We start from the raw sequence: 13,052 nt of genomic DNA, 5'->3' as shown, positions 1-13,052 counted from the left end.
TTTGTCATCAGCGTTCTTTGCCTCGCACATGTTTTCAGGGAAAAAAGACGATTCGCAAAGTTTTTGGGACTAGTCTTTATTGTCGTTGCCAACCTGGAGCTCGACCATTCACTTCACGTAGCTACGCGTAGTATGGCTTCAATCGGCTTCGATCATGCTTGGCATAACTTGTGTTACATGGAAAATTAGACTAAACTTTTTCTCTAACAAATGTCAACCAGTTGTCCACCCCGTTTCTTACCAAATCAAAAAATTAAACCAGGAGTCACTATAAAAACTTTCGTGCCACAGAAAAAATTCGAAATTAAACATTCACTGGGGCCTCCATTCGAAAGTTCTGACGTCGCGTATAAAGCATGCACTTTTCGTTGACGTGATGACGTCGCTGACAGATAGGTCACGTGGTCAAAGGTCATAGACAGACGTTTGCGGCAGGTCAGGCCCCGAAAACAATTTCTCTTGGGTTAAAATGAGTAAATTTTGAGTTGCTTTCCAGACAAGTTCTTTTTAAATGGTATCTTTTGTCATGATGCATGAATGAGCATGCAGTATACTGTCAATCGCAGGGCTTGCATTTGATCACAGAGACTGCCCACCGACCGGTCGTCCCCAAGCTTCGTCGACCGTCAGACCAACTTCCCGAGCGCAAGGTGAATCGTGGCAGAAATATACAATTACACTTACTTGAGCTAATTTCTACACAAACTGGGAAAAGTTTACTTCAACAGTTGACAAAATCTGTCTCCGAAAAAATCTTAGCGTGTCAATAGCCACCTTGGCTATTGCCACGCGCGTGGCAATAGCCAACTTGGCTATTGCCACGCGCGTGGTAATAGACACTCCGATATTTAAATGTGTAAAACCCTATCGGAAAGTCCATGTGTACATTTTTACCCAATTTAAGTATTTTCAGTCCTATTTTAACCCTTTCACCCCCAGTTCCCTGTATACAGGTCCAACTTTACCATAGAAAACAATGGATCTGGACAAACCATGGTGGTGAAAGGGTTAAAAAACATAAATCAAATGTACAGAAAATTACTCAGTAAGACTTCTTTTCAAATTTGTACCCAAAACATAGTGTTTAGAAATCTTTTAATGTAATTTGCTACAAGGCCTTTCTGAAGAAAAAATCGAACATTAGTAATTGAAATATAAAGCATGATTTATCTATGAGAAATATAATGCAGAAATGATATTACATCAAATAGAGGTGATTATACAAGATGTAAACAGGGTGGAATTGTTACCCATTTCAAGATCGATGATGTGTTGTGAAAATCAAATGCAGAATGGTCCTCACATGACTGATTGTCAGAAGTTACTTTTAAATTTTTTTTAGTATAGCTCTGAACATTTTTAGAAATAGCCATTTCTCGTCACTGGTTTTTCCAAATATAGAAACTATTACGGGTTTTTGATGTGGATTTGATTTGGGCCCTCGATCTTCCATTTTTATTTGAGTGCAACCCGTCATGCATAACTGAGATACTGAGATATGTGAAGTTCAATATCTTGATGATGTTATGTGTAAAATTAAACAAACTTAACAAATAGGAACCATACAACAAACAGGGAGGAAATTTGAAGTAATTCCCTTGGTAATATTTCAGTGTAAAACTTCCCAAACGCAAGTAAAATATTTGTACCTTTCCAAGGATTTTTCATAATAGATGCATCTTGAAAGTTATTAAGGTGATGTGGATTCTACAATATGTACAATACAACCAAATGCAGGGTGGTCTTTATTTCGCAAATAAATATGACACAATAATCACTTTGTCAAGGTCAAACCCCCATTATAGATAGTACAATTTTTCGTCTACTGTACCACGACTCTCTTGAATTGGAGAACACCAACCAGCGGCACGTATTGAAGTCTGGCATCTACAGTGACATGTAAATATTTATTTATTACATTGTAAACAGGACTTGACAACCGGAAAACTAGATCCTGCAGAAGCCTTCCATAGGTGTCAGAACATAGGGGTGTTGGAATATAGGTGTGTAGGAACATAGGTTTGTGGGAACATAGGGGTGTCGTAACATAGGGGTGTTGGAATATAGGTGTGTAGGAACATAGGTTTGTGGGAACATAGGGGTGTTGTAACATAAGGTGGTCAACGAGTATGGCGAGAGTGTTCCCCTTTGGCTATGCAGCCTCCCAACTCCGAGGCGGCGTAGCCATCGCTGTCCATTCTCATCATACTTGTAGGGCTACTAGCTACAGTACTGCATACTAGGTATACCCAGGCAAAGTACTACTATACGGACCACAGACACTGGACTCCACTTTTGTTTCTACCTCAATACTTTGAAATGTAATGTATCAGTGATATGCTTGTACCTGACTGGCTTGCCGTACCTCAACTGTAGAGTGCTAGAAGACCCTCATTTACACTCTGCTGGTACAATTGTTGATGGCAAGATATAGGCCTCTATAGATAAATTAAAAGACAAGTAATTCAGTGGTGGCATATGCCTACCCTACGTAGGGTAGTTCGAGTATTTTTGACATTTGCCTGTTTTTGGTCAAAAAATCTCTGAAACAGCTTGTCTGATTATCATTTCAATTTACGTATTCAATCAATTAAGGATGGAACTAATTAATTTGTAAAATTTCCCTTTATAGTACTGGGTGTTACCAGAGATGCAGCCAAGGTAAGCAAACAAACAAACAAACAAATAAACAAACAAACAAACAAACAAAAATGTAACCATTTGGACAAATGTCAGGTCTTACTGTATAGCTCTATGAAATTTAATTATAACAATTGTGATACTAGTATCCATTTTATATCGTTATCAGTGAATGAGCCACAATGAAATAAATCATGGTTTTTAATAATGTTTGTCCTATATCTTCAAGAATTTTTTGAAGTTCTAATAGTTCTTGGCTTGAAATTGTTCCTGCAGTGAACATCAAACTGTCATTAGGTTGATTCTTGTTTACAGTGTGAGTAGTATCCATTCAGAACATGCATAGCAATGATAGTAGACCGATCTAATACATATGTCTGACACAATCTGTCTTATGTGTAACAATTTTGGTCTATTCTGTCCATTTGAACTTTGACCTTGAAGACTGAATTGTATTACATTATTTATAGGGAGATATCAGCAAAGCATACAGACAATTAGCCAGAAAGTACCATCCTGATAAAAATAAGGTAAGTTGGTCAGCGAACCTTTCATGTTATGTCAAAATAGTGTAAATATTGTTTTATATTATTAATTGAAACAACAATTATGCCTTCATTGGCCTAAATATATCATCTTTACATATTTGAATCTTTTGCAGTAATATTGATTATGAATTTGCACACCAACCTTAGTGTGTACAGTGAGGAAAAGTGAAACAAGATAGCCATTGTCAACAATAAGATTCACACATATTGACTTATCTTTCATGAAAACATAAATTGTCATGCATGTATATTCAATGAAATTTATGCTACTTTCTTCAAATCAAAAAGGGCATATTTTCCTTTCCAGGTCAAATAAGTAATATCTGAGATTTGAAATGTGTGTAGAAATGTCAATAATGTTACTGACATTTGTAGAATATAAGAAACACTTAAACTTTATCGTGTTTTTATTAGGATCCAGGAGCCACTGAAAAGTTCCAAGCTGTTGCAACAGCCTATGAAATACTACGGGATGATGAACAAAGGAAAGATTATGACTATATGCTGGATAACCCAGGTATGGGCTGTATTATAATGGTGACAGAATTAGGTATGCAGAGTAAATATTTGACAGAGGAATGGTGTCACAGAATACTATCACTTTTTCACTCCATACAGAATTCTTTAACAAAGCAAAAACTGTTTAAGATAGTAGTGCAACAGTAATATGATACATACCATACTAGAAGCGCATTATGAAATGCAGGGCTTCATTTGTAAACCATTACTCTTTTTGCATTGACCATCATTCATTCATTGCCCAACTTTTCTGTTGCAGAGGAAACATATCGTCATTACTACAGATATTACAGAAGGCGCTATGCACCAAAAGTAGACGTCCGTATTGTCATTGCAGTTACCATTACAGTCATATCAGTTGTACAGGTAAATACCTACAAAATACCATTCCTTTTTTCAAAGACACTCCAGGTCTTTCCGAACATCCAACATTACATCCATTTCATGGAATTGATAAAAGTCATGTTAAAAGAGGAACTATTTCAAATTGACTGATAAGAAACAAGTTTGGCAATAGTAACCAATGAGAGGAATCATCATATTTGATATTGTATGATTACTTGTAATCAGTTAAAGGCACAAAGTCACTCTTTTTTGACCATTTTGTGATATCAAGAAAACATGGAATAGTTGCATAAAGTCACTCAGTGTACAAAGTGACACCCGTAAATAATTGCAAAAGTGTCTACCACTTTGCTGAATGCAAACAGATGATTTTGTTTGTGACCTCCAGTAGAAATGGATTTTTTGTATTTCTTATGACAAGTAAGTAAGGAAGCCTGCTACCCTTGTGACTATATGGAAGGCACTGCGAATTGAGATTCTATTACAAAAACTTGAATGAGGTCCAAACTTATAAAACACTGCATGTTCAACCATACTTAGTGACAGTTGTACATCTGGATTTTTGAACTTGATTTTTTGGTACAGACCATAAAATGTTTTGCTGAATGTTTAATCTTTTCTGAATGTAGGCAGAGTTGAGGTTGTGTACAGTTAAGCAGTATTTCAGTATGTTTAAAAAGTCAAAGAATACAAACTATATCTTTTAAGGGTAACCATAATGCTGTAGAAAGACCAGCATTTCATATGTGAGGTAAAAACGATAGTTTTATAGCGTTATGATCACAGTTTTGGTCGTTTATCAAATCTTTGAATAAAACATTTTAGTGCCACTTAATTCATCTATGGGAGAAAATAATTCTATTTGTAACCTTTAAAGCGCTGTAAGAGGCATTTTTGATTATCATAAATCACAATACTGTAATTCAGTTACATTTATATCATAAAGTTCCCTTTAGAATGTAATTGAATGTAACCGTCTACCGGTACCTGCTGTTTTGAAAAGAGTTGTACAGTTTTAAGAGATGTAACCAGAGCATGGATATTTTAGAATCTTCCTAAGCATATAGAAATGAACATTTTTGGCTGCAGTAGATGCATTGCCTTTCAACACAGTCTGAGTCAGCATCACATTGAAGTAAAGGCAATATATTCCTACATTTTCTTAATATAATCTGTCCATTCTCTTTTGGGGGCCTCTGGTTGATGTAAATTATTTTGAAACATGATCTTATTACCTAACTAACAATAAAATTTACTGGAATTGTAAATGTGTAAATTGTAATGACGATCAATGTGAGTCCTTAATTAATCAGGCCAACATGTATCTTGACTTGTTTGGTTAATGAGATTATATTGTATTGAGATTCTAATGATAGAACACATATTGTATGTACCAATATATTGTATCGACATTACATCTGTGATATCGCATTTACTAGAACAGTGATATCATGTTGATGTATTAGGATTGTGTCATCCTCAGCAAGTGATATTCGGTAAGACTCTGACTTCCATTGTATTTAGTATTTTTGTAATTTATCTTTGTTTTCAATATTTTTGCCAAATCAAACGAAATCAAATCAAATCAATGAAAACCTATTGATGACCTGAAAAAATAGTTGCTGTTGTACTTTCTAAATTGATGAAATTTATCAACCTTCTTTTGTTACCCACAGTACTTCAGTTGGTGGACGAGATACAATGCTGCAATAAAATACCTCATTACAGTGCCTAAATATAGGTTAAAAGTGAGTATTTTGTTTTAATACTGGTAATCAAAGATTAAATTTCTTGAATTGTCCATTTCCTGTTTAATCCGTCCAGCTTTGCATGATAGTTTTCTCGTGAGGTGAGAAGAAATAAGGGTTGTCTATGACATAATTTATGTATCCTATTTGCATAATATTTAATGTTATTTACATATTGTACTTCATGATAATGTGTCTAAGTATTTTTACAGTAGACATCTTACAAATCAACACAGTGATCATGCTCCTAGAAAGTAGAAAATCTGTACACTTTTTTCCATTTCTTTAGTCTTATTGTTTTTGAAAGGACTATTGACATTAGAGTTGTAATATTGGTATCAGCAGAGGGCACATCTAAAGGATGCTATACCACTCCATATCTTCACCGCTGCCATTTCTGCATCTGGCCAACCTGAAAGTCACAAATGGTGGTTACAATTTCAAGTAAACTTTCAGCAATTTCAGGTAAATAGAATGTCCAAACCGTCTAAGTGGCAGGTTTCAACAATTTCTGTGATGGTGTTCTACAGCCTTAAGCAGTCATTCATTCCCTGCCTTCAAACTGTATAACCTCATCAGTAGATTTCATCTTTTGTTTTCACAGGCACAAGAAATTGCTCAGCAAGATGGTTTGCTTGATAAAGGAAAGAAGAGAGGTAGAAAATCGAAAGTAGGTCTCTCTATATGGAGTCCATTGTCAATGGTTTAACCCTTTGTTGCCCTCATAAAATATAACCCAGACGATTTTTTTCAGATCAAACAATTTATTTTCAGATTTTTCCTTGAATTTTGATCTAAAACTGTTCCCATTGAAAAGTGATGTCCATTTGGTCCAAACTTATCAAAAAGTTACAGAAAAATTCACAAAAATTTGTAAAATTTTGCACTAAAATTTTGCTGGGAAAAATTACTGCACTCAAAGGGTTAAACAGTGTAATTGATACCTAAGAATGGAGAACTGTTGCAATCAGCTTTGATTAAAGAACTTCGTTGATATACAATTGTAAGATATTATCATGCTGTACAAACACGAATTGTAGCTCACGTTCCTGTGCAATTTGCTTTACTGTTGATTCTTATAAAGTGTACCTCTTCAATAGAGGCATACATTCGTGATTGCAAATTGAATTGTAATGAGTCCAGTAAATTTGTTGCCCCTCAAAGGTTCCACAAAATGTCAAGAAAAAATATTTCAAGTGAATGAATACTTCTTTCTGTTAAATTTGCAGAGACAAAAAAATTACTTTTGTGGCATAGTTGCATCACTGATAAAAAATTGTCACAGTGACTGTACCATTGTGAGATTAAGAAATGGTGATCTACTTTTTATGAGTATTTTTGTTAGAATTCCTCATCAACTCTTTATCATTGTTACTATCTCTTTAGGAAGAACTCAAAGATGAAGAAGAAGCCGTAATAAGAAAAATTATTGAAGAAAATATGGATATTAGGTAATGCAGACTGAATGACAGAGGAGAAGTGATTCAATTATGGTATTTGCCCATTTATGATGTTTATGTGCTTGTCACACCTTGGCCTTTATCTCTGTTCCATTATTTGGTATGCTGTTCCATCAGAATCAGAATGGAGATATGATAGAAAGCCTAAACACATCAAATGTTGTAAAGTTTATGTATTCATCATGCTTTTTGTCATTGACATCATTCGTAACCAGTGTTGTCACTCTGTCAGTCTGTGTTTGTCAGTCTGTCTGCCTTTGATGGATCATGGCCCCTCCACAAAAACCCTTTTGTGGGGGGACTGCGATTGGATTTACACTCACAACCCAAGGTACCGATGGACATAGCTTTCCATGATCTATACATGCTCGCCTCTAAAAGGTGGTTCCATGAGTGAACTAATGTGATGCAGTTTTGAACGCAACCCTACATACAGCTGGAGTTCAACAAAGAACACAAGTACTCATAAATACACACTGGCATGCAACACACAAACTCAGTCAAATAAATTAATATATTGCTAAATTGGCTTCAGATAGCCACAGGCACAATGTGTTCACCAGCAAAACTGCCCAACCATGGCAGAAATTTAGTAATTTCTTGATTGAATTTGACTCACACCGTACAGTGCCTACCCACCCAGCAAAAAAGTCAGCAATGAAAACTGTCCGCTTCATCCCAACTTCTAAAAAGGTGATTTTAATGCGGCTGAGTTATTTTGATTTTGTCGGTGATCCCTTTGCACAGCCAGGGTTCAATGAAGCATACATATATACATACACACTAGCACAAAACTCACACAATGTCAGGAATTATTAACATTTTATTGTCCGTAGAATATCTTTATTTGTCGTTTATGTCAGTTGTTCACATGTTAGGATATTTTGTTTTTCAGAGGTGGATACAGCAAACCCAAAATAACAGATGTTCTGTGGATACAACTCATAGTTTGGCCATATTACCTCGTTGAATATATCTTCTGGTATGCAAAATGGGTTTGGAAATTCAATATTAAAAAAGAGCCCTATGGAATTGAAGAAAAACATTATCTTATACGGAAGTATATGGGTTTATCAGCGGGTAGATATGATGTAAGTCATGCACTTCTTCTGTCCTGTCCCTCGTTCACATTGGATATGACAATGAAGCTTCATCAAACTAATGTCAAATAAGTCGACAAATAATACACTGCCAAAGGTTTTACTATGTACTCTTGAGTTATTGAAAGGGTATATTCACGTAATTTACTGTTTACATTGATACAAGTGATCTTCAAAATAATGTTTTTCACTAACTGAATCTTGGGCTCTTAATGTCGTTTTCAAATGAATTCCATGTTAACTCCATTATTCATCGAGAGCCAACATGAAACCTTTGAAGATGTGGTGGCGTGCACTCAGTAAGATTCATAGGCTGACAGTGATCCAGAAATTAGACCATTTTGAAGAAAATAGGGAATTGTATCTAGTAAAATCTTACTTTACACAAAGATTAAGATAGCGTGAAGTAGTGTACATTGTAATTTTCAGTGCCATGGAGACTTCTTACATATAATAGATATTGTAAAGTCCAAGATTTTCTGTAAATAGTGCATGGCCAAATATCTATATATCCATAACTAGGCACAGAATAAAAAAGTGTTCGTAGATTAACTTAAAAATATTTCTGTGAGGGAGATTGTACTGTGTATATGTTCAAAGTGAAAGTGTGCTTTTCTTTATATACTTGTAATCTACGCTATGTACTGATGGACCATTTGTGAGCAAAAGATTGACTGACAATGAACGTTTTCATTTTGTAGGCTTTAGAGGACAGTCAACATGAAGAATTTTTACAGAAGGAGCTGTGGAAAAAAGCAAATTTTTTGGTAAGTCCGATGTACTTCAAATTGTCTTCTGCAAACATGTAGTAGAAACTTAAAATTGATTAAATAAAAAAATGTTGAGTAAAACATGAACTCTTTACTTGCCTATGAGGATGGATAAATCTGCATGATTCAACCATACTTTTTATATCTAGCACATCATGTATCAATATAGACTGAAAGACCCAGTCGTGTCTGGGTCTCTGTAAACTCCAACCCTAAAAGACCCAGTCGTGTCTGGGTCTCTGTAAACTCCAACCCTAAAAGACCCAGTCGTGTCTGGGTCTCTGTAAACTCCAACCTAAAAGACCCAGTCGTGTCTGGGTCTCTGTAAACTCCAACCCTAAAAGACCCAGTCGTGTCTGGGTCTCTGTAAACTCCAACCCTAAAAGACCCAGTCGTGTCTGGGTCTCTGTAAACTCCAACCCTAAAAGACCCAGTCGTGTCTGGGTCTCTGTAAACTCCAACCCTAAAAGACCCAGTCGTGCCTGGGTCTCCGTAAACTCCAACCCCAACCACAACTGAAGATGCAGTGTAAGTTACTGTAGTGAACTCAAAGATATGAAATACTGCCTACAACTGACACAGGAGGCTTCTCGAACACACAGAATGAAGTTTTAGCCTAATAGTTATCAAGCCCTGTTCCATATTGACAAGGTGTTTATCATCTGCTCTGGGAGCCATATTGGCATTATTCTTACCCCAATACGCTGTCAATTAACTCAAAAGCACAATATGATTGGTTCCAAGAAGATTTTGTTAGAGAACAGATATTCAACACTGTGCCTACAGGCGTGGTTGGAGTTGATGTAGACACGTACATGACTGGATCTTTCTGTCTAGTATTAAGTGTTTTTGGAAGTGCATGACAATGAAATGACAAATATTGCACACATCACATAATTATCTTTCGACGGGGAGATACAGAATCATATGCCATAAAGCAATGTCTTTTGACATACATACTGCTTTGATGGAGGCGCCTTCACTGGTTAAGACAACACTTTTATCTGAGAAATGTGTACTTACTGCCATAACATGATTAGTGTGTGAATTATAGTTTTCATGTGACTTGGTAAATTTCTATGTCACATTATTCATAGCATTCGATATTGATAGTCTCCGTTGAAAAGTCTATTTGATCAGCAACCCAGCACCAACAGGAATTGCAACATTACATGCTTTGATATCATCTGTTGCAGGTATTTCAAAAAGAACAAGAAGAAGAAATGAAAGCCAAGCTCGCTGAAAATTCCAAATATAAAAGTTATAGGAGGTACATGAAGCGTAAAGGACCGAGTAGAATGACCTTTGAAGACTAGTACTAAATTTGTTCTTTCTGTTTCCTTTGCTTTCAACCCTGAGATGAATGAAAAAGCCTGGGCTAAGGATTAATACTTTATGTGTTTTCACTGAATGTGGTTCTGCATCCTGAGTGAGTGAGTAATAGTCGTGATCATTGGGGCAGTTCTGTCTGTGTAATCTGTTTGACCTCAAATCACACTCAGGCCGATGAATACTGGTATCACCCTGAGGTCAGCCATACCAGTACTTTCAATCTGAACTTCCAGTGACAAGAGCATCAAAGGTGTGGTGTCTCTACACCATCAAACCAATGTATAAGTGGGGTAGAACACTGGTTTTACAAGTTGTTTAAGTTCTGTAATACACAGCTAATTGTCTGCAGGCCTGTAACATAACTAGCTTGAAACAGCACCATTGCAGCATGGTTACAGACCAGTTGTGACAGTGATGGTTCACTAATGGAACACTAATATAACTGCACTTCGCCATTGTTGGAACATTGCTGTGTAGTTACTGCTACATCAATGTCACAACAGCACTGTTACATATATGCTGTATCAGGGCTGTAACACTCCTGCTCCAGCAGCGCTGTAACAGCGCTGCTGGAGCAGCCATGTTACATGGCTGCTCCAGCAGTGCTGTTACAGCGCTGCTGGGGCAGGTGTGTTGCAGTGCTACTACAACAGTACTGTTCCAGTACACAAGCAACAGTCATGTTACATGGGTGCGGTTATTTTGCCGTTACACTCCTGCTGTACAACACTGTTACAGTAATGTTCAAACAGTGTTGCATGCCTGTTTAACTTTAGTGGTGTAGCAAAGTCTCCAAAAGAAAAGATGTTGAATTTTCACTCATAAAGAGTGACACCTTGCAGGGTGAATTTACCACAAATACTTGGTGATGTTAAGTACACTAGAATGATTCATGTGTCTGCTGTATACTGCATGAATTACACCTCTTGTGTCGACAGATTTCTGTATCTCAGACAACTATTAAATAAACACTGCAACTGTAGGAAATAATCATCAAAAATGTAAGATATTCGAAGAAGAATCAATACATTGGTAATTTCATACATAGACCCTTGAGACGTTTTCCCAGTCTATGCTTCATGCAGTAAAATCACAAATTACTTGTGAAAATTGATTGCCTCTCCTTTACTGACCGATCGCTATACACCGATTTGTAGGTTTATGACATTATGTAGGAGTTGACACTTCTGTGACCTCACATATTATGTATAATTGCAATAGTGATCAGCTGCTTGATCACTAAGGCGGTTTACCTCATAAAAGTCACCTTGGTCAACTGACCAATGTTTTTAAATATTTTACTCACATGCCACTGGACATTCACAACAAAGCAGGGGCAACTTTTTCATTGAGGAATCAAACACTGCATGAGTTTTACCATGTAGTCTGACCTTAGCTATCCTCTGGTATTACTCTTGCTTTCTTTGCTTGATTATTATAATTGGGATGCATTAGTCATTTCAATGTCCACATACAGATTGTAGACTATTAGACTGAACTCTGCAAACAGTTTTGTGACACACAAATTGTAAGAATACTCTCGAATATTTTTGAGTCATCTTTCTAGCTTATGCCCAAAATAGGTAAATTTTTATCCTATCACTGAGTTTTTGCAGTCTGCATGCTTATATCATCAGTGCACATGTGCTTTGTTGATATTGTAGGTGTTCTTATAATGCTACAAACGTTTGAGCAGTTTACATGAAATTCAAATCTGAATTTACACCTGTTTTGAACTGAGTAAAGACTTTCCCTAGGATCCTTACCTTTTTTCTTGAGGCAGTTTTCTAAAAAATCTTTGTAATTTCACAACTTGTGTAAAATCTTGCACATGGCTGTAATTACATGTTTTGTTCAGGACTCATTATGACTGATCTTCACGGGGGAGGAGTCATTATTTGCGGTTGTCACTCAAACAGCATTATGGATCACCATGTAGCTGAATGTTTTTTTATGACTCACCATTGGCTGAATTGCAAAGGTCTCCTTGTAAAATTCTTTGTATCTTTCTCAGGTTATTCCAGTCAAAAAGTGACATGTTTAAACAACTTCAGGTCTTTTGTACCTGCTTGTGCAAAAGGTCATTTTTTTCCCGTTGATACATTCTCAAAGGAATGATCTGCACAGGACCACAATGATTATGAAAGTATGTAAAACCACTCTAACAAATCAAAGGTAGTTAGCTAAAAGGGACAAAGTTGCTATATCTTTCATATTCAGTTATTGTTGTTACGTACACAGAAGTTATCACTACTCACTGAAACATGTTGAATTATCAGTCATCAGAGCTGTACTTCACCTTTCACATACACATACCATGTAAATATTATTATGACATAAATTTCTAGGATGTAGTACAAGGAATTATGTCAAGAAAGCATTGTTATGTCTTAAAGCAAGGAGGTGAGGGAGTAGAGATCTTAGGACTGACAATGTAACATGTTTCATGAATACTTGCTTACATGAAAAGAAGAAAAACACTCAAAATTTCAATGCTGCAGATAAATACACTGAGTGAGTACACCAGCACATGTATTCATCACTTACCCATACATGAATGTAATTAAAATTATCTATTCATAAACCATTA

General features: G+C 36.2%; 1 protein-coding gene across 1 annotated transcript in view; it reads left to right on the top strand.

Annotated features, from left to right (window-relative positions):
- LOC139139964 (dnaJ homolog subfamily C member 25 homolog) overlaps positions 1-13,052 on the top strand; it is a 15,293-nt gene extending 2,241 nt beyond the window's left edge. Inside the window, exons 2-11 of the mRNA XM_070708937.1 lie at positions 2,633-2,661; positions 3,111-3,170; positions 3,603-3,705; positions 3,967-4,073; positions 5,729-5,800; positions 6,405-6,470; positions 7,187-7,251; positions 8,156-8,351; positions 9,062-9,127; positions 10,327-13,052. Coding sequence (XP_070565038.1) covers positions 2,633-2,661; positions 3,111-3,170; positions 3,603-3,705; positions 3,967-4,073; positions 5,729-5,800; positions 6,405-6,470; positions 7,187-7,251; positions 8,156-8,351; positions 9,062-9,127; positions 10,327-10,446 — 884 coding nt within the window. The 3' untranslated portion in view covers positions 10,447-13,052. The remainder of the gene's footprint in view (positions 1-2,632; positions 2,662-3,110; positions 3,171-3,602; positions 3,706-3,966; positions 4,074-5,728; positions 5,801-6,404; positions 6,471-7,186; positions 7,252-8,155; positions 8,352-9,061; positions 9,128-10,326) is intronic.

Source organism: Ptychodera flava, chromosome 9 (genome assembly GCF_041260155.1).
Source record: "Ptychodera flava strain L36383 chromosome 9, AS_Pfla_20210202, whole genome shotgun sequence".
Taxonomy (NCBI): Eukaryota; Metazoa; Hemichordata; class Enteropneusta; family Ptychoderidae; genus Ptychodera; species Ptychodera flava.
Note: the sequence above shows the minus strand (reverse complement) of the source record. Positions and strands in the feature narration are given on the sequence as shown.